General features: G+C 40.4%; 1 protein-coding gene across 1 annotated transcript in view; it reads right to left on the minus strand.

Moving 5' to 3' along the window:
* CLNK (cytokine dependent hematopoietic cell linker) overlaps positions 1 to 23110 on the minus strand; it is a 101288-nt gene that overhangs the window by 28960 nt on the left and 49218 nt on the right. The window contains exons 8-12 of the mRNA XM_067734619.1: positions 14247 to 14272; positions 14013 to 14032; positions 12816 to 12926; positions 6620 to 6647; positions 1861 to 1879 (exon numbers count right to left, since the gene is read on the minus strand). Of these exons, the coding sequence (XP_067590720.1) occupies positions 1861 to 1879; positions 6620 to 6647; positions 12816 to 12926; positions 14013 to 14032; positions 14247 to 14272 (204 nt within the window). The remainder of the gene's footprint in view (positions 1 to 1860; positions 1880 to 6619; positions 6648 to 12815; positions 12927 to 14012; positions 14033 to 14246; positions 14273 to 23110) is intronic.

A 23110-nucleotide genomic window follows, 5' to 3' on the forward strand; every position in this document is an offset into this window, starting at 1 on the left:
AAGGCGTCACAGAATTTGGGCAGGTTGCAAAAGGAAAATGATAGGGGACCATTAGAAGTCTAGCGGAACTGCTATAATTTCATCCAAGTAATCTCTGATTATTAAGAGTAAGCTGTTCATGGTTAGTGGAAACTGTAACCCACGTGTTCTGCAGTAACCGTGGCTCCTGGGACTGGCTTCTCCCTGAGGCTATAAAAATTGCTTTGAATGTTGAATATTCAATAATATTATAAAAAATATTAAATTTGGAACTCATCCTTGAACTTGCCAATATATAGAATATTTCATTGGAAGGTATTTGGTATTGGAAGGGCTTGAAGTGGAAGTGGACTGAGGTTGAATTCTCCATTCAAATGAAAACTTACATAGAAACATAAACAAAAATGTTAAGCTTAAGAACTATTCTGAGCAATGTAGGGTAGGGGGATGCCTGATGCTGGCCCAGGCACACCTGAATTCTCCTATCTCTGCGGTGATAGGGCAGGAGAGCTCCCAGGATTCTATTATAGACCAGCGGTTTCCACCTGGTTCCCACCAGACGTGAGTTTTCTCAGTTGTTCCCCTTTGATCTTCAAGTTTTGAAAAGTTTTGACAACCACAGGAACTGGACTTATTCAGTAATTACATATGTCATTGGTGTTACCACTTTTTATTTCCTTTTCATCCTGGATAGATTTTAACTAGCCATCCAGAATTACCAAGGGCACATAATAATACTATGATAGGGAATCCCATAAAACACTCTTCTAGTTGCAGTGGTAAGTAGTAAAGTTAAGGAAGCATAAACACTGACATGTCTTAATTTTGGCTGTTACTCTGTGCTGTGTCCAAGGCTGATCACAAACTCAACACCTTTGACAGAAGGGCTGTCATTACTTGAAAAGTGATTGGAGTCAGTGACTGGTCCACTAGTCATACATCCCATAAAATCATTTCAGGTCATCAACAGCCACCTCTGTGAGCTGATCAATGTCACGTTGCTGGGTTTATAATCACTGAAGCCTGAGGCGACAACTCCTCAACATTTCAGTAGGATGCTGAGCTTTATTGTGGAAAAGGGTACAGTTTCCTTTAGATTTTAAAATTATTTAGAATTGCCAACAGACCCTCACTCCTCTATCAGAAACCCTTGGGAATCCACAAACCCAGGTTAGGTCCCACTCCAGTCTAACTTTCTCAATGTAAAAAGAGCAGACTTGAGACTCACAGAATCAGTGCAACTTGGTCAAAACACGCAGTGAGCTGGTGGTGAGCCTCTGAAATCTTAGCCCAATGTTGCTTTGTCAAACTAGGCTGCCTGTGTTAACTCTTTGGGCCATAGCTCAGGTCCTTTGGCTCTGGACATAACTCATCATTCTAAGTGAATGGTGAACAGTATCCCAAATGTGGGCATGAAGGTATCACCAGATTAGCATCCTGCCATCTAGCAAGTGTTGGATTGCATGCTTCCACAACAGTGACATCCGCAGTGTGTATGCGTGCACGCATGAGGGCTTATGTGTGTATGCACGGGTGACATCAAAGATGGAGAGACCAAGAGCTTCTCTGGAGCAGCAGGCCAGCAATGTCTTTCCCAAGTGGCAGGGGGTGACAGTGTGCCTCCTTGTCAGTAGCCTGTAGCTGAAGAAAGACCTCTACCCCACCCCCAATTTAAATCACCCTGTTCAGACCACAGGACTCCTGAATAGACTCTGAGGTCCTGGAACCATCTGGATCACGTCATCATGCACCCACGTACGTGTCCATACAGCCCAGGCCCTGAAACAAGTAATCGTTTAAAAAAATGACTAATGCTATTAACCTGGAAATAGGACTTAACCTAATGATATTAGAATAAGAAAACAAATATAAATAGTTCACCTTTCTCTGTTCCAAGAACCTGTATTGAATTAAAAAAAAACAAAACATTGAGTTACTCTTAGTGACAGAGAATTTTACATTATACTATGTATGTTTTTAGAGCAGTTGGTTAGTTTTTTTAGGATAGATTTTAAAAAATCTACGAATAATCCTCCAAAAGACTAAGCAAAAATAAAAATTTTATACTCTTTGTGTGATGTAACAGGCAAATATACAGTCTGCTGATGGGACTATAAATTGCTTTGACTCTTGGAAACCAATTTAACCATAGCTATTAAGAGCCTTAGAAATACTCTTATTCTTATCCCCAAAATTCCATTGATGAGTTTCTTTTTCTTAGACAACAACCTGAAATCTGGATCAAGTTCCATGTACAAAGATGTGCAGTACATCATTACTTATAATATTGAAACACTGGAAACAATCTACATAAGCCTCTAAGTGAGAACTATTAAGTAATTTTTGGTGCTATACTCACTATTGGAATGTTAGAAATGCATTGCAAGTATTTATGTAGAGTATGGAATAAGATTACTCTGTAAGTATATCTCAAAGTTACATAAAATTGTTCAGGATTAAAAACTGGGCTTATGACATATTTTGTAGAAAAAAGGATTTGAAGAGATATGATAAAATATTATATTAATAGAGGTTGTGTTTAAGTGATGAAAGCCATAGTTAATTTTCTTTATACCTGTTCTGGAATTTTTATTTTTAAAAATTAGCATGAAAATATTCACAGTATTCTTGTTAAATGTAGCCATTTCTCTTCTCAAACATTTTCATTCTCTTTTTTTCCTTAATAGTAGTAGAATTCTTGATCATTCTTCATTATGAAAGTCTATGTGCTTATGGGACTTGTATTCTTGAAGAATCAAAATGCCGCAAGAAGTATAGTATTTGCTGAAGTATTTACTTAACTGCAAATAATTTTCTAAAGTCCATTTCATGCATTGCATCAGCTGAGAAAGTCCACAGGTATCATTTGGACTAAAGCTTCTTAACTTGGGGGATGTAAGAGGTCCTTGGATGGCCTCGTGGGGTCCATGAACCTTCTGACATGAAAAGCTAAATTTTTTTTCCTCTATAAATATGTGCATTTTTTTTTTCTGGGGTGAGGAAGTTTTATTATGCCTTTCATCAAAATTTCAAAGGGGTCTGAGGTCCATGAAAAGTTAAAGTCAGTGGTTTGCAGATGAGGTCCGAAGAGGTGGTGCCATTTGCTCAGATTCTCAGAGTTATCTTGTGGCTGAGCTGACCCTGGAGCCCAGGTCTCCTGACTCACATTGACTTCATAGACAAGAATCACTTATCAATAAATAGCTTAGAGAGGCATTGTACATCTTTTCTAAGGCTAACCAACAGACAAGCCCTTTTTTTTTTTTTTTTTTTTGTGGTACGCGGGCCTCTCACTGCTGTGGCCTCTCCCGTTGCAGAGCACAGGCTCCGGACGCACAGGCTCAACGGCCATGGCTCACGGGCCCAGCCGCTCCGCGGCATGTGGGATCTTCCCGGACCGGGGCACGAACCCGCGTCCCCTGCATCGGCAGGTGGATTCTCAACCACTGCGCCACCAAGGAAGCCCAGACAAGCCCTTTTGTTTCAAAGAGCTTGGCATCCCCTAGTTTTCTGGAAAGAGGACATACATTTCATCATGGACAGCAAATAAAGGCAAAACTATAGGCTATGTAAAAAGGGTAATGAATGAATCCATTTTTATGGGTGTTTTGAAAGCTTCCCCACTGAGTCTTCCTCAGGACTTTGAACCTGGCAGTTCAAAGTGCTCAATCATTTGCGGCTGTGGTTCTCAGGCTTGTCAAAGGAGGGGAGAAAGCCTTGCTGTAAAAATAGCCTGGAAGCCATCTGTCTGGGGGAGCAATTTTTTTTTTATTGAATTGAGACCCAGCCAATATTTTGCTTGAGGGCTCTGAATTTAAAATCAAATGCAATTAGAAAAATGGAGTGAAATCTCTCTAGTTTCCCTACTTTAACTTTTTTTTGGTTAGAAAATTAGCATATTCAAGTTAAATAGTAATGCCTTCTTTATTATTTCTCACCTTCCCTCCCTCTCATCCTTTCCTCCCTTCCTTACTTCCTTTTTTCCCCACTATTTCACCTCAGGGATGCCTCTGTATTCTCTAGGGCAAAGTCATGGGCATGGGGCTTAGATCGGGACTCTGGGCTTTCTAGGGTGGCTCCATCTGCCAGCTGTGGGAACCCTGGCAATTCTTGTCACCTCTCTGAAGCTTCTTTTTCTCTTAGGGTTTTTTTTCTTTCCTTCTTTAAGAATTAAAGGAGACAATAAATTTCTACTTTTTGAAAACTATAAAGTGCTATGTGAATTTGAATTGGGGCAGATGGCACATCATTTCTGCTGGAATGAATTCTGGTCCCCAAGATATAATTTGAGCAAGCACTTAACACTCACACAAGCATGGCATGTGCCCTATGAGATGGGCTTTTGGAATAGAGAAATGGCCTTGACTCTCAGCACAAACAAACAAAGAGGAAGTGTCTTGGCAAAAGATAAGGAGGAAGAACGTGTTTTTCCACTAGGCCTTGTTGTTCTTTAGATAATATCAACTTCTAGCAGAAGGCCAACCAAAGTTGCAAGAAAAACAAAGAGTCCTGCATGGTCCCTGCTGTTTAAGACTGACCTCTCCATTTCCTTCTTGCTTGTTTGTGATTGGTGGGGCTATTGTCCTTTTAGACTGACTGGTGAGTTATGGATATAAGTCATCTTGAGTAGCTGCCTACTCGGGACACATAAACCAACCCATAGGAAGAAAGAGGTGGAATTCTTCTAGATGTGTGGGTTCCCCAGCAGCAGAGAACCACCCCAACTTTCTCCTTCCTGGTGGCACTTGGGAAGTCCAGCAACTCCCAGAAGAGGGTAAGCTGAGTGAAGTCTTGAACAGCGCCTCTCATTTAGCAGTCACGTGTTTTTCTCCTTCACATGATTGTCTTGTGGATTAGAGGTCATAAATATCTTGTTTGACAGACAAGCTAGAAATGTGACTCTTAATTTTAACATTGTCATAACACCAGAAAGAGAGAGAGAGACAGAGAGAGAGAGAGAAAGAGATAGAGAGAAAGAAAGAAAGAAAGAAAGAAAGAAAGAAGAAAGGAAGGAAGGAAGAGAGAAAGAAAGAAAGAAAGAAAGAAAGAAAGAAAGAAAGAAAGAAAGAAAGAAAGAAAGAAAGAAAAAGAAAGAGGGAGGGAGGGAGGAAGGGAGGAAGGAAGGAAAGAAGAAAGGAAGGAAGAGAGAGAGAGAAAGAAAGAAAGAAAGAGAGGAAGAAAGGAAGGAAGAAAAAAGGGAGAAAGTAAAACCGAGCAGGATCCTGTGGGGCTCCTGGGCACAGAAGCCTTTCTGTGTTCCCTGTTCCTTGTTCATAGGGAACAGACTCCAGACTCCACGACCTTCTCTGAGTCCCAAAGGGCAGATTCAAACAATTGCTAATCAGGGAAGGGAGGAGATACCGAGACAAGGGAGGAGCAGTCAAGAAACAATAGTGCAGCCTTGGGGCAGGGTCCTGGTTCCCCTTCAAGGGATACACATAACAATATCTTTGAGCTCTTCTGCAGAGCTAAAATCGCCAACAACTGGAAGATGTTAACTACTTGAAGGAGCATTCTTCATTCCAGAGAGAAGGTCACAGTTTGATAACCTTGAAAACCACAGAAACATATCAGGAGACCACCTGAGGCCCGGTTAAAGAAATGCAGGCCCTGCCCACACCCTGATCCTTATCAGCAACCCTGCCCTTGAACTATTGCTATAAAAACTCCTCACCAAATCCTCCGGCGTTGGGACACACAGTTTTCAAGGGCAGGAGCCCACTGTGTCCCCCTTTGCCTGGCAAAGCAATAAAGCTATTCTTTTCTACTTTACCCAAAACACTGTCTCCGAGATTCAATTTGGCACTGGTACACAGAGTCTGAGTTTTCAACATCAAAAGAAAGAAGGAGAGAAAGAAAGGGATCAACCTTTACGTTCTAGATGATGTAAGAGCAAAGGTCAAATACTAAGATAAGAACCAAATCCCTTAGGAGGCCAGTGGGAGTGAAGTGAGGACCTACCATCTGCTTAAGGAACTTCTCTGGGGGCTTAAGAAAGTAAACATCTAAGAGGGCTCTAAGATAGTTCCATCTTACCTGATCTTCAGGCCATTTACTGGGCCTCTACTGCTCGCCTGGTCATTTACGTGCTGACTCTGACTGACTGACTTTGTCACAACAGCTTTGCCAAGTTGAGGATATCCACCTCTATTTTTTTATTGGGAAAACAGAACAGAACGGGGTGGTTGGGTGGGGGCAGGAGGATTTGCCCAAGTTCACAAAGTAGTTGGTGGCAGAGCGGGAATCTAACTCAGGTCTGTGCAACTCTGTATCTCATATTCCTTCTACTCTGCAGTCCTCTCTCTCTTGTGAAGAACAAATAGCAAAGTATTACACAATTTCCAACATTTATTTCTGAAATGCTAGAGGCTGGAAGCCCTTGGTAGAAACCTGATGTCCTCCATGGATCATGGACATGGTCTTCTCATCACTGTACCAATAAACACAGAATATGGTGGCAAAATGGAATTTGATTTAAAATCTTGAGCTTACTTTGTTTTGCTTTAGTTTTATCACCTTTAAAATAGGGATATTAATACATATTGAGCATTTCTATTATGATAATTAAGTATCTTGCCAATCACAGACACTTTGCACAAAAATTCCCTTCTTTGTTTCTTAGGACACAATTGCTACTTACCTCACTTAAGTTCTTTAAGCTTATCTGTCTGCAAGGAAAAGAAGTATGGTGTTACATAAAATATAGTTCATAATGATCAAGATAAAATCATTCTGAGTCCTTAAAAACTCTTTGATTACATTTTCATTGCCAAATTAATAGCCCATAGTCCAGTGTGATATTTATCACTGTTCTATAAAATTAAACCCTGTTTATTTTTCTCATAATTTTCTAAGCAAAAGGAGAAGTTATGAGCCAATATAAAAGGTGGTGACAGAAAGGACATGAATAAACTTGCTTCTCACTTTAAGAGAATTTAAATAACATCATCATTTCTCCTGACATTTGGTTTTCTATGTCAAGTTTCATTAGCACAGAAGGACCTGCTATTATTACCTTCATTTTAAAGCTCTTCATTTTTTGCTTTGAGGGAGTATAAAAGGTTTTAAATGTGAAGTTGTGGTACAGCTGGACCCCAGGAAGGCATGCATGAGAGAAAGGATGCTGATAATTAAAGGAGATCTGAGACAGGAAAAACACGAAACTGCATGATAGGGAAAGAATTCAACATGGCATTTGATAAAGTGGACATCAGACCATTGGAGGGGTCTCAGAAGAAACTCCAGAAACCCAGTTTCCCACAAAGGCAACATCTTGCAAAACTATGATGATAATAAAGTTTATACTTTAAAATCAATAGTTTCCATTCATGAGTGTGAATTTGTCTACCTTCTTTGTAATGCATACTTTCTCTCTTTTTATGGTTTCTTGACATGTATAATGATTTTTTCCACCACCCAAATCATCAGAATATGCATTTTTGCCACTAAGGTTGCTTGAACTGATGCAGCGTCAGCATTACTAGTTGAAAAGGTAAAACCTTAGTTAGGCAAGTAAGTGTTTTGTTGGTAAAATATCACACACTTTATTTAAATTTTGGCTGAATCCCCCACCTTGGGCCACTGAATTTGCTGAAGTTTAAAGGAAATTTCATGGCTCGATGACCAGTCTGCAGTTCTATGTCCTCATCAGAAAATTAAGGTTTGTAGCATTGCTTTTTGCACAGCGCTGAGGACTCTAAAGTGGGCCATGTGTAGCTAGACCTACAGCAAATGATGATTGCTCTCATGATTTCTCAGGGTGAGTTTTATTTGGTGCATGGACCATGGTATTCAAATTACAATGGATACATAGTTGGAAACTTTTTTTTTTCTTCTTTCTAATTATGTCAAGGAGACAGTTTCCATGTGGCGGTTAGTATATCCTAAACATCACTCTAACTTTACTTTTCTTCCCTTCTAACAGAGAAAACCTCCCCCAGGCTGAAAGTTTTGCTCTGAAATTATGTTGTGGTTGTTTATGGTGATGATATGTTTCCCTCTTAAATACATCTATTTAAGTAAAAAAAAAAAAAATAAGCTGACAAAATATATAAAGTACATCATAATAATGACCCATAAGTGGTTGAGAATGTCTAACCAACATTCCCCAAATGTCAACATTCTCTCCTAGTTTCAAGTTGTCAATGAATGTTCTAAATGGCGTTTTCCTTAACTGAGGTGCTTCAATTCAGCAATTGTTTTGTGAAGTCAAGACTTAGCTATAAAATAGAGAAGGGCAGAGCTGGCAGAGACCAATGGGGACTGAAACACAATAGCGGGGACCACCACTGTCATCCACAGTGAGCACGGCCAATTGTAAGGCTGCAGCTGTCTTCACTGATGCAGTTGATCCCTGGACGTAAATCACAGCCTACCAGGGAGGGCGATTCATCGCAGGGGCCTAGGGAGCAGCTGTTAGGAAGGCAGCGGGCACTATTCTTCCTGCGTTGGCCAAAGAAGCTCAGATCTCCAATCTTCTTTCTGTTTTCATGGAAAGTGAACCTTACAGCAGCCTCACGTGGTCATTCACATGTGGTCATTAGTAACGGCCATCTGACTACCTAGATGGGCCCAACTAAAAATGAATTGAAACCTCTCTTAAAGCAAAGCTCTCGGTTTCTTCGTTGGCAAATATTTTCTCCCATTCTGTGGGTTGTCTTTTTGTTTCGTTTATGGTTTCCTTTGTTGTGCAAAAGCTTTTAAGTTTAATTAGATTGCATTTTTAAAATTTTTGTTTCTATTTTCATTTCTCTAGCAGGTGGATTAATCTCCAACATATACAAACAACTCATGCAGCTCAATAACAAAAAAAACAAACAACCCAATCAAAAAAATGGGTGGAAGATCTAAACAGACATTTCTCCAAAGAAGTCATACACATGGCCAAAAGGCACATGAAAAGATGCTCAGTATCTCTAATTAGTAGAGAAATGCAAATCAAAACTACAATGAGGTATCACCTCACACCAGTCAGAATGGCATCATGAAAATATGTACAAACAATAAATGCTGTAAAGGGTGTGGAGAAAAGGGAACCCTTCTACACTGTTGGTAGGAATGTAAATTGGTACAGCTACTATGTAGAACAGTAAGGAGGTTCCTTATAAACACTAAAAATAGAGCTACCATATGACCCAGCATTCCCACTCCTGGGCATATTCCCGGAGAAAATCATAATTCGAAAAGATACATGCATCCCAATGTTCATTGCAGCACTATTTACAATAGCCAGGACATGGAAGCAACCTAAATGTCCATTGACAGAGGAATGGATAGAGACGATGTGGTACATATATACAATGGAATATCACTCAGCCATTAAAAACAACGAATTAATGCCATTGGAAGCAATGTGGATGGGTCTAGAGATGGTCATACTGAGTGAAGTAAGTCAGACAGAGAAAGATAAATATCATATGATATTGCTTATATGTGGAATCTAAAAAACATGGTGCAAATGAACTTATTTACAAAACAAAAATAGAGTCACAGATGTAGAAAACAATCTTATGGTTACCAGGGGGGAAAGGGGGAAGAGAGATAAATTAGGAGCTTGGGATTGACATATATACACTACTGTATATAAAATATATAACTAATAAGGACCTATTGTATAGCACAGGGAACTCTACTCAATATTCTGTAATGATCTATATGGGAAAATAATCTAAAAAAAGAGTTGATATAGGTATATGTATAACTGATTCACTTTGCTGTACAGCAGAAACCAACACAACATTGTAAATAAATTATATGCCAATAAAAATTAAACAATAAAATAAAATAGAATAAAGCAAAGCTCTCTTAGCCCTCATGGCATTCCCAGTGTCTTGCACTGGGCTTTGCATGTTTTTGCCCTCTCAACAGTCATATACCAACCCTATAGTTTTGACCGAGTCACCTAACTTCTCTGAATCTTAATGACATTTTGTGCCCAGTGGGTAGGGAAGTGATTTTTACCAGGTTCTTATTATACGCCTCTATTGGGCTGGGCACTTTGGCCTTTCCAAGCCTTAGAAAATCATACTTTATTGGGCTGCAGAAAGGATTCAATGAGATGAAATGTAACTATCCTCTGGTGAAGAGACCCAGCACAGCTCTCATCACATCTAAGCATGATTAAACACTGTAAACTACAACTAGAGACACTGCAAAGTTACAAAACACGAAAGTCTAAAGATTCCAACACCACTGACATGGCTGACAGTAGGCTGGTGTGATCCAGACAGCAGAGGGGCTCATCTGGAAATCTGGAGAGTATTATTTTAGACATTAGAAGCTTGGACACAGGCAGGTAAGGCCTAAGCACCTTCGAAGCTTGAGTGGCAGAAATATCCCTCGAATCTGGGTCCCTCTGGGCGCCTAGCCCTGGATGTACATCAGATTCATCTGGGGAGCTTTGAAAAATACTAATGCCCTATAGTGATGCTCTCAATTAAAACAGATCCTGGAGAACAGTAATTTTTAAAAAGTTTACCTAATTATTTCAATGTAAAGCCAGGATGAGAAACATTGCCCTAGAATCTATAGCTTCTATTTCAAGACAAAATAGGGTTATGGGTGCCTAATTCTGTCGGGTACAGATGGGAGATGCTGTTTAAGTGTTTTTCTTTCTTCTTTCCTATGCTGTGACAGATATTATCCTAGTACTTTAGAAAAATCACATACCTCCTTACCACAATTCTATCTCATGGGGCTGGTTATTTTCTTTTTACCAATAAGGAAAGCAGGACTCAGAACTGTTTAAGAGCTTCCTGAAATTTTACAGCCAGAAGTGGCTCAGCAGGGATCCAAACCCCGTCCTGCTGGGTTCCCATATCCTACTCTTTCCAATGTAAAGAAACAGAAAGAAAATAAAAATCCTCTCTTCTCCACACTGAACAACCTCATCATCTTTGATATTTATTCATCCTATTTTCTTTTTTTTTTTTTTGCAGTACGCGGGTCTTTCACTGTTGTGGCCTCTCCCGTTGTGGAGCACAGGCTCCGGACGCACAGGCTCAGTGGCCATGGCTTACGGGCCCAGCCGCTCTGCGACATGTGGGATCTTCCTGGACAGGGGCACGAACCCGTGTCCCCTGCATCGGCAGGCGGACTCTCAACCACTGCGCCACCAGGGAAGCCCCATCTTATTTTCTATCTCCTTCTCTGAGTTTGGGCCAGTTCTTGTCATATTAGACGACTTGGTCAGGAATTTTAGGGACAATGCATTTCACATTTCCAATTCAGATGATGTTCTATTACTGTTGTTGTTTCCAAGACACTCATTCTTTGAAAACAGAAATCAAAAGAGAGGAAATCTGGTGACTCTTGGTCTGGCTCAGACCCTCTGGAAACTGCCTCGCGGGGTTCTAGGACGTATGCATACTGCAGTGAGTTAGCCCCTCCTTTTGAGGTCAAAGGGACAGACTTCTTTCCAAATATATTATATGCGGTGGCAAAGGCACCAATAGAAAATGGCTCAAGGTAGTAACTGTAACACATGTTGGTAATAAATATGTGCTAGGCAGGTACTGATAAGCACTTGATAGAAATCATCTTATTTAATTCTCACATTAGCCCAGGAGGTAGGCAGTAGGCATTATTCTTAACCTCACTTTACTGCTGAGAAAAGCCTTGGGCTTAGAGAAGCAAGTCATATGCCTTGGGGCAGAGTTTCCCAGTCTCTGGCCCACTGACCTTTTGGGTCTCATTACTCTTTGTTCTGGGGGAGTTCAGCACACTGCAGGGTGTTTGGCGGCATTCCTGGCCTCTACCCACTAGATACATCCCCAGCACTCAAGCTGTCACGACAAAATGTCTCCAGACACTATGAACTCCCCTGGGAGCAAAGACATTTCCGCCCCCCCCCCCACCCCCGCTGCCCTTCCTCTGCTAGTTTATAAGAAGGAGAACCTGCGTTTCGAGATGGGGACAGGGGAGAGAGGAAATTGCACGAGGAAGAGCAGGAGAGGTTTCTGCATGGAAGATGTATGTTTGTGTGGGCTTCTAAAGGACAGAAAGGGAAGAGGCATTTGCCAAAAAAACTAAGGGGGAAATGGCATTTTCGGCTCTTTTACGTTCCGCCATCAGAACCAGTGATGAAAGGGTTTTCCACAGAAATGCCAAATGTGCCTGATATTTTGAATTTCTGTATGCACGAGAAATGCTCACGGACGAAATAGTGCCCTGCACCTCACCGGCTGATCCAAGCTCGCAGTCAGAAAGCATCACTCACTCTGGGCAGCAACACGAGGGAAACACCAGTCTCTGTTTTGACTTCTAAAATAAGGTAATTTTGGAAATGTAAACTCTCTCGGGGAAAAGAAAAAGAGGTCCTTTCGTGTTTGTGACATTTTTTGATCAGAGCTGGCTGCTCGGCTGCCCGGTGCCCCATACATTTGGGAGCGGGGCTCTGGCATCAGCACTTAATAACAGAGGGTTGGATTTTTTATATTTCTTTGTCAAAAAGGCAATCATGTTTTTGACAAATGGGTTTTCACGTGCGCGGTTATACTTCTCCGGCCTGGGAGATGGGAAGCTGCGTGCCAATATTGGTCCTCATACAGTCTGAACCCCTTTCAGTTCCGGCAATGATAACATTTTCTTTAATAACTAATTCACATCGTAAGTGAGCCATTCTTCCAGTAACTGATTTTATTACAAAGAAGGTGTATTTTCCATTAAGGAGTCAAACTACAGGTTTCTGAGGTGCTTTCCCTCAAGGTATGGGATGGCTGTCCCCACCACGTTGGGCAGCCCATTTAGAGAGGCGACTGGTTTGGTTATTGTTGCTCTCGTCCCCCTGCCCACCCGTTCCCTGGTCATCTCACCACCAGCAACAGCAAGACTCTCACCTGGACTCTCTCTGGACTTCGGCAAAGGTGCACCTCTGAGGGAAGAGTGGCTTGCTGCTCGCCGGCTCAGGGGGCAGGGGCTGGTACTTCTTTGGAAGAGTGATGGGCGGCCTGTGTGAAGAGTCACAGTGGGGACCTGAGAAGGTTTGCTGCACAGATGGCTCCTCAGACCTGGAATTCACACAGCCCTGCCCGCTGTGCCCTCAGCTTTGGGCTGGAAACATCAGTTTTGGGGGCGGGGGGTGGCAGCTCTCTATAGGGAGCTTCGAATGTCAGAATACTCATTCTTCTAATCAGCTTAAATCTCTCTCTTTGCAACTTGCCCTTTGGTCTGGTTCAATTTTTTAGAGTGTTATGTACTTTTCTATAGGGTGTCATAGCTTTATCAATCTGCCATCTGTTGAAGTTTTAGGAGGCCTGGAGTAAAAATATGATTACAGCCTTTCCTTTGCTCCAGACTAGAAGACATGAGCTTTTGAATCTCCCCAAAGAAATAGGAAAATGTTCCAAAGTCAATGGGTGCCTCACTCACCCATTTATTCACCCATGCCCTCACTCATTCACAAAGTGTATCGGGCACTGTTGGTAGATGCTGGAGATGCAGAAAGGAAAAAGACAGTCCTTGGCTCAAGATGCTTCCCTCTGGGAGGGCAGAGAGAGAAGTGGTGAGAAGATGACCAGCCAGGGAAGTAAGTGCTGTGATGGAGGTCCTCACGGGCCCAAGCAGAACAACAGAGTGACTAACTCAGAGCCTAAGAAATCAAGTCTGTTGCTTTTGCCTCCATATATATAAGTATAATAATATTTGCATTTGTATATGTATTATATATATAAATATATATATACTTATATGATTATATACTTATGTACTCTAGGTCCCTTGAAGGCATTTCCCAGTGCTAGGACTCTCTGGCAGATTTCTGTACTAAAAGGAAGGAGAGATTTCTGTACTAAACAAAGGAAAAGAAACAGGAAGCAGGGAAGCAAGGCATTCATTAAAGATCGATAAGTGGAGGTAGATTGAATAGATGACTGTGAATGAATGAATGATTAAATGGATGAATGAGGCTTATTTAATCTTGGTCATTGACCAACTCATTAGCTTTCAGTATCAGATGTTTGTGTTTCTCTTTCTCAAATGATAGAACTAATCATTTAAGTATATAGCAAAACAAAGTTCTATTTTCAGTGTCTTACCGAGGAGGTGGTAAAGGAGTCTGCAAAAGGAAAGAGAATCAGAAATTAAAGTCCTGGTTCTTTGAGCAGAGCTAAATGGTTAGTGATTTTTTGGTTTACAGGTAGACATGACAAATCCCAACCAAACTTCTAGGATATATATTTCAAGTGCCACCTAAACTTTCACATTGTCCATATTCCTGTGCTTCTAAAACAAAGGGTGGGTAACAAATGCATTTCAATGCTTTTTCTTACCTTGTTTCCCTTTGTGGGTTTGTCTCCTAAAACATAAGAAGGAACATCAGTGAGTTTATGGAAAATGTCAACAAGCTATTTTCACATATGTTTAAATGGAAATCATTCCTCTTTGAATAATTTTGGTGATAACGCCAATGAACATTTGTTGAGCTCTTATTAGATACCCAGCACCATGCTAAATATTTTAGTTATGTGACCTCATTCAATGCTTGCCTTTGTTCTGGATGCAGAAACTGGGGTGTGGAGAAGTTAAGTACCTCACCTCCAGTCCCCCAGTTAGTAAATTGTAGAATGAAGATTTCATGGCATGTGGTGTGACCCCTAAGGTCCTCTCTTAACCATTAACTCTTGATTAGCATTCTTTTATATATACAGTCATCTTATTAATTCAAGTCCCTGCCTCACACCTTCATCGGACATTTCCAAGCAGAGGAAAATAGCATCACGAAATTTTCCAGATGGAAGGGTTTTCTAAGACGCCAGAAAACAACTGTTTTATTTTACGAATGATAAAGTTAAGGACAAACTCGGTAAGACAATTGCCCAAGACCACCCAATCCTAGAACAGCCTGAATGAGGCCCGGAAAGGATTTTCCCAACTTCTAGGTAGTTTTATTTCCACAGTTCAATTCTACTCAAAGACAGTTATTGAGCTGCTACTCTGAACTGTGCACAGGACCAGGCACTAGGCACAACACGATCCTTCTCCTCAAGGTGTTTACAGTTGTTCTGTTTACAGGCCAAGTTCCAGGTTCTGGGGACATAATTGGAAAGGTGAGAGGCACTGTCCCTGCTGCCATAGGGCTTATAACTAAGAGGGTAGAGATGCACTGAAAACACTATTAAAATCGTGATGATAATTTCAAGAAGAGAGGGCATGGTATTGAAGGAACACACAGGAGACAAGTTAGTCTGGGGTGTCAGAAAAAGCTCTTTGAGGAAGTAATGCTCACTTATCTGTAAAAATGGATGTGACCAAATAAATGCTGCTTTATAGGGGGTGGGAGGAGTCAGTGAGACAATGTCTGTATCTTATTGTAGGAGACTTAAAACTCAACTGAGCACTGGCTGAGCCTCCTTTCCTTATTTGTGAGACAACAAGGTTGGATTAAATCTGTGTTTTTTAACTTTGCTATGAAGAGTCCATTGTGGTCCCCCTGGGGACTCCCAAGGAAACTGCAGGACGGCAGGATGGGGCGGCTGGTTTCTGGTTCATCACCCCATGTCACTGGCGGGACTCTACCTCCACTCACTTCCCACTGGATCTCCTCTTAAGATTTCTTTTGGGGAAAGGTCCAGCTGGCCAAAAACAGCATAACACAACATATACTGTCCTGGATGATTTTAAGGGTTCTTCCAGGTCTAAAAATAACTACTTCATTGAACAAAATTACCACTCTCCCTATTTTGTTCTTGGAAAACACTTTTAAACAGATAGGATAGACTTCTCTGCATGAATTCAAACACTGATGGAAGACATGAATCGTAGATGTTCCAGGCATTGTAAAAACACAAAATATGACCCAGAACGTATTTCAACAACTGTGGCCACCTAGTTAATGTTAGATCTTTGGTTATTTCAATGATATTACTAAAAAACTTAGGCCACAGGATGCTTCTTTAAGGCATGAAATTAGAAAACAAAACTAACTTGCCCTCATTTTATTGTGCATTGGCTTCAGCAGTAGAGCTCCCTGTGGAACTACCTTATGGCTTATTCTGATGACTTTCCCTGTGAAGCTAGATGTTGGCTGTCTAAGACATCTTTTTTCATAGCTACCACTATAACTATTGGAGATCAATTCAATTCACTGGAAAAAGAATTCAATAAAAAGACTGAGCATCTGGAATTCAATAGGAACATTCCATTTATTGCTTCAGAGATATGTATCCCATTTGCTTCAGTGACTGTGAGTTTAGAAAAGGACATCTATCTTGCTTTTATTCATTTACTTATTATTGAGGTTTTAGTGTATGTCAGGCATGGATTCATTTTTAATACATTTATTGATGTAGGTTTTGGGGAATATAATGTCAAAAAAAGTTGCTATTCTCATGTAAACTTACATTCCAGTGGTAGGAGATAGAAAAGAAATAAACAAAAGTATATGTTGTCAGGTGATGACAGGTGCTACAAAGAAAAATGAAGTAGGGTGAGTGAGAGATGGCGGACGGGGCTACTATTTTTCAGACAGACCCCAGAAGGCCTTTGTGGATAGGTGATGAGAACAGAGGCTTGAAGAAAGTGAGGGAACACACCATATGAACACCTGGGCAAGAGTATCACTGACAGGGGGAGCAGCAAGTGCAAAGACTCAAAGGTGGGATGAGCACAAACGGGCACTACTGTCCCCACAGTGGTGGTGGAGGTGGAGGGGTGCCCAGATCACACAGGGTCTTGTAGGCTGTGGTGAGAACCTTGCCTTAACGGTGGTGCATCTTTTCCCTACACCGTCTGTGAGTCGTGTGCCTTCATTATAATGTAAGGTTTTCCCTGGCATCAGTTAGTATCCCCTTCATTTAAAAACTGTGTGTGGGGACTTCCCTGGTGGTGCAGTGGTTAAGAATCCACCTGCCAATGCAGGGGACACTGGTTTGATCCCTGGTCTAGGCAGATCTCACATGCCGCAGAGCAACTAAGCCCGTGTGCCACAACTACTGAGCCTGTGCTCTAGAGCCTGTGAGCCACAACTACTGAGCCCACGTGCCCTAGAGCCCTCACGCTGCAATAAGAAAAGCAATGAAGCATGCGCACCACAACGAAGAGTAGCTCCTGCTCGCCGCAACTAGAGAAAGCCTGCACGCAGCAATGAAGACCCAACATAGCCAAAAAAAAAAAAAAAAAAAAAAAAGTTAAAAAAAAATGTGTGTATGCAGATTCCACTCCTGGGTATATACTCAAAGAGAAATGCAAACATACATCCATACAAAAACTTGTACATGAATTTTCATAACAGCCGTATTCGTAAAAGTCAAAAGGTAAAAAAAACACCCAAATGTCCATCAACTGATGAAAGAATAAACAAGTATGTCTGTACTATGGAATGTTATTTGTCAGTAAAAAGGAATAAAGTACTGATACATGTTACAACATGGATGAACTTCTAAAACATTGTACTCAATGAAGGAAGTCAAAAGACTACATATTGGATGATTTCATTTATATTTTAAAAATCTAGAATGGGCAAACCCGTAGAGATCGGAAGTATATTAGTGGTTTCTTGGGGAAGGGCAAGGGTTGAGGAACGGCTTCTAATGGATACAGGCTTTCTTTTTCGGTGATAAAATTTTCTAAACTTAGATTGTGGTGATAGTTGCAGAATTCTATGAATATACTAAAGTCATTGAATTGTACATTTTAAATTAGTGAATTTTATAGTATGTGCACTGTATCTCAATAAAGATGTTTAAAATATTTTTTAAAATGTGTTTCTGATATTATATGCAATATCAAAAATCCTGAAGCCTTCAGCTATGTCAAATATATCTAACAGCAGTAATTTATGCCATGAGCTTCTCTTATTTATTGCTTAGATAACTGAAACGTTATAGACTAAGAGGTAGAAATGAACTTCAGGGACTCCACGAGGGAGAAAACTAGATCAAACAGGTGAAATAACTTGTCATACTGTCATACAGCTTTGATAATAATTCAGATAAAATTCAACCATATTTTTTTTTGCAGGGGTGGGGCTTTTTCAAGAAAGTAGTAACAACTCAGGTATTTGACATACTGGAAGAAGATGAGATTTGGAGCTGAGTTTCTTGAGTTTGAACCTTGATTCTGCTACTACTATGGGTAGGGTCATGGCAGGATCTCAATAAATATTAATGAAATAAACAAATGGATTGAGGAACGGTTGCAATTTCTCATCTGGAAGAGTGAGACATGGTTACTCATACTTCATGGGACTTCGTATGTGGAATAAATGAATTGATGAAGTTCACGTGATGGCTTTGAATGCATCCCCACTGTAACTAGTATTATTGTGTAATGGAAGATTAGAGGGAAAATGGCAATCGACCCTCCTGAGGAGGTACACAAATACCCCAAATGCTATGAAAAATTCCCTGTCCCATCAGAAGACCCAAACAGTTGTTATTCGAGATAGTTCGCATCTTGACATTCAGTCAAGCAGTTTTCACTAGGAGGAGGCTGGCATGCTCGCCATCTGTTGGCTGCATGTGTAATTAGCACCATCTGCCGAGACTGTGTCCTTATTTTGCTCTTCAGTCTGCAGTAAGGCAGTTTTCACTTCTGCTGAAAAATGTATTGCTTCTTGGGAGATAATGTAGTGAGCTGAACACAGCATTGCTGTAGAATCTATTACCTCCATAACTTGTTAGGGTGAAGTCATGAACAAGTTCTCAACCTCACAGGGTTCTGTGAAGTTAGAGTATCGCGAGACCTGCATGTGGCATTTCGGGGTGGGGGTGGGGGGCTGGGAGGGTTACTGGTGCCAGCTTATAGGAGCTGGTTGTTAATTTTTCAAGATTTTGCCATGCAGGTGTTAAACACGGCCATTATTAAAAAAATAATTATGTAAATGTACACTTAAGTTATTTCAAAAACAAAGGTAGCATCTGCTCAAAACTCATGACTTCCTAGTTATTCTACCACATTTATCTATGCTGTTGAAGTTATTTACCTCTACTGTGTCTATGATGGAAATACTAAAAAATGGTATCTCTTCCCAACTACCTGTTCAATGATCATGTTGGTAGCTTGAAATCTGCTGTAGGGGAAGTATTTACACCATGGAAATTGGCAAATGCTGCAAATTAGGGTTTGATTTATTGCTTTACTGCTTGTCTATACTTAAAGAGATGGAGAAAATGTTGACAAAGCAAATTAAATATAAAAGTGTGTTGTGTCTGTACGTTGTCGCATTACATTGTAAAAAGAGGAAAATTGAGGAAATATACTTCTGATATTGAAAAACTGTCATCTGACTCAGCTAAGAAGCTGTTCATGTAATTACATCAATTGCAGTCATCGTTTGGCTGCAGATACAAGAGTTTAGAAAAAATCAGTGAAAGCACTCTGTGAAAATCAATTGGCTATATAAAATTTATGATAGAGTGTTGTATATTTTATTATTATTTTAAAACTGTGTGCTATATACATCCTTTTATCAGTAAAATTTATAATAGGTCTATATATGCATGTATGTACATACTATTTTTTGAGATGCGATATTTTCTTTAATATGTCTGTGGTGAGCATAATTACTTTTTTAAAAAATAAAGACTATTTTTTTTTAGAGCAGTTTTAGGTTTATAACAGAATTGGAAGGAAGGTACAGAGATTTCCAATTTATCACCTGCTCCCACACATGCATAACCTCCCCCATTATCAACATCACTAGTCCAAATGTTACATTTTTTACCAAGGATGAAGCTACATGGATACATCATAATCGCCCAAAGACCATAGTTTACCTAAGGGCTCACTCTTGGTGTACATTCTATGGGTTTGGACAAATGTATAATGTACTCATCATTATAATATCATACAGAGTATTTTCACTAAAAATCTTCTGTGCTCTATGTATTTATCTCTCTCCCCAACTCAGACTCTTGGTAATCACTGAACTTTTTACTGCCACCATAGTTTTGCCTTTTCCAGAATGTCATATAGTTGGAATCACATAATATGTAGCCTTTTCAGATTGGCTTTTGTCACTTGGTAATATGCATTTAAGTTTCCCCCATGTATTTTTGTGTTTTGATAGCTCATTTCTTTTTAGCACTGAATAATATTCCACAGTGGAATGTCTGGATTGTACCACAGTTTATTTATTCATTCACCTACTGAAGGACATCTTGGTTGCTTTCAAGTTTTTGGTAATCATGAATAAAGCTGCTATAAACATCTGTGTGTAGGTTTTTGTGTGGACATAAAATTTCAATTCCTTTGGTAAATACCAAGGAGTGTGATTGCTGGATCACATGGTAAGAGTATGCTCAGTTTTGTAGGAAACTGCCAATCTGTCTTCCAAAGTGGCTGTACTATTTTGCATTCCCACCAGCAGTGTATGAGAGTTCCTGTTGCTCCACATCCTCACCAGCATTTGCTGTTATCAGTGTTTTGATTTGGGCCATTCTAATAGATGGATGGGGTATCTCATTATTGTTTCAATTTACATTTCCCTGGTGACATATGATGTGGAGCATGTTTTCATATTCTTATTTGCCACCTGTATGTCTTCTTTGGTGAGGTCTCTGTTGAGGTCTTTGACACATTTTTTTTTTCCCAATTGGGCTGTTTGTTTTCTTATTGTTGAGCTTTAAGAGTTCTTTGTATAGTTTGGAGAATAGTCTTTTATCAGATGTTTCATTTGCAAATACTTTCTCTCAGTCTGTGGCTTGTCTTTTTATTCTCTTATATTGTCTTTTACAGAGCAGAAGTTTTAAAATTTTGATCAAGTTCAGCTTATCAATCATAGATCATGTCTTTGGTGTTGTAACTAAAAAGGCATCACCATACCCAAGGTTATCTAGGTTTTCTATGCTATCTTCTGTGAGTTGTATAGTTTTGATTTTTAATTTAGGTCTATGACACATTTCAAGTTAATTTTTGCAAAGGGTGTAAGATCTGTATCTAGATTTATATTTTTGTAGGTGGATATCCAATTGTTTTAGCACCATTTGTGGAGAAGACTACCTCTGCTCCATTGTATTGCCTTTGCTTCTTTATCAAAGGTCAGTTGACTCTATGGGGGTCTATTTCTGGGTTCTCTGTTCTGTTCCACTGATCTATTTTTCTAGTCCTTCATTAATACCACACTGTCTTGATTCCTGGAGCTTTATAGTAAACCTTGATGTTGAGTAGCATCAGTCCTCCAACTTTGTTCTCATACCTTTTTTTCAGAGATTTGGATATTACACATTTACCACTGCTTGTGATCTGGTTTTAGTGCTACTACTGATGTGCCACGTGACTTAGTACAAGTTGTTTGGCTTCTCTGAGCTTTGGTTTCCTCATCTGTGATTTAAATGGTTGGAAGAGAAGATATGCGGGTTCCAAGAATTTGTTTCTTGATAGAAGGGACAATGATGCAATAGAGTGGTCACAAATGGGATCTTTGAAATCATTCGTGTTGGGTTCTAATCCCCCCTCAATCACTTACTGAGTAATCTTGGGCACATTATTTAAATGTTCTGGGCTTGTTTCCATGTCTGTAAAATGCAGATAATGAAGTGCAGTTCCTTGGATGGCCAAGCTTAAATAAAATGATACTTGTTTTTCAATTAGCTCCTAGTCAATTTGTGCTAAATATACGCAATACCCTTTATCTATGAAATATGATCATCACAATCAACGCTTTTGGAAACATACCATCCGTGTAATGTTCTGTAATTAGAGACATAGACTCTGAACAAAATTGGATAAAACCTGGCCTCAGTCGCCGTATTTATTATGTCTAAAAGTTTTATGATGTATAAAAGTGAACCTTTAGGATTTCACGTCCTGATGATTAATTGCAGAAGCGTCCAAAGAAGCAACTTACGATCCAAGTGGCTAGTGCATATTTCACAAGGCCTGTTTGAGAAACCTCTCCACGTCTGTGGAAACTTTCAGAAATTAATTCCAGCAGTAAATTGCTGAAACCATTCTTTGGGTTGAGTGGGGAGGGATTAAGTTAGGCAAAGCCAAGGATGTGGGAGGGACCTGCCAGATTTAACAGTTCCTCAAATAAGGTTGGAAAGTGCAGTTTCTTAGGAACATGTATGTCAACAGCTGCACCTTGTTAGTGACAGATGTGGGATAGAAGCATCTTTCCTAAACAAGCCCAGGAGACATCTTTTCCGCTGACCTGGGTGTCTCAGGAAAGGTGGGCAGGCAGGGTGAAGGGAAGGACTGAGGTTTCAGAGGCGATGACATGGGCAGTGGGGTGGGTGGATTTGTATGTATGGACCATATCCATGGATACACAAAATGCTAGAGGCCGTTGTGTTCTCCCACATTTCTATAGATGGGATATTAAGGGCCAGTAAGGGAATATCATTTGCCTAAATTTGTAACGGAGCAGGACCCTATGGGATCTTCCTGGGACAGGCCTTCCGCCATATCCTCTGCTTTATCTTCTCTGTGAAGTACATAGATAAGTGTATTTGATGCACATTTCCTGAGTTTTTTTACGGATGTGAAAACCCTGCACCACATGGAAGATGTTAACTACTTTATGACCATGAGCACACAGCCCCCAGGCCTCCTGGAGCCTAAGGACTGATAATGTTAACCCCTGTGACACTGCCCTGTTCCTTCACCATCAGCCAATCAGCGAACTGTGCATGAGCTGATCACATACCCTGTGACCGCCACCCCCTCACCTGGCTTTTAAAAATGCTTTGCTGAAACCCTTCAGGAGCTCGAGATTTTTTACAGGATGAGCCACCAGTCTCTTTGCATGGCCCTGCAATAAACTTTTTTCTGCTCCAAACTCCTATGTTTCAGTTTGTTTGGCCTTCCTGTTCATCAGACATGTGAACTTGCACTCACAAATTCATAGCACAGACAGAGACAGAGCCAGAAGCAACCAGGCTTCTTGACTTGCCTCTTGCGGGCCTCTACCTAATGGGATCGCATGGCTGAGGATCACAGGCTCGTCTCTAGTTGGTCCTATGACAGCCTGCCGTGCTTATCTAATACGCTTTTATTAAAATGGGTTAAATTTTAGAGTTGCTTTAGTGTTTACCATGCATCCACTATGTGCTCAGCACGGTGCCATGTGTTTGCTGTAAGGAAAACAATGTCTAGTAAACTTTGGTCTTTGTGATTGAGGAGCTTATTTTTATATTCATTGATAACAGATTTATTGTGTATGCTCCACACCAAAGTAGATAGAGCATGAGAT

The sequence above is a fragment of the Pseudorca crassidens genome, chromosome 4 (genome assembly GCF_039906515.1).
Source record: "Pseudorca crassidens isolate mPseCra1 chromosome 4, mPseCra1.hap1, whole genome shotgun sequence".
NCBI lineage: Eukaryota > Metazoa > Chordata > Mammalia > Artiodactyla > Delphinidae > Pseudorca > Pseudorca crassidens.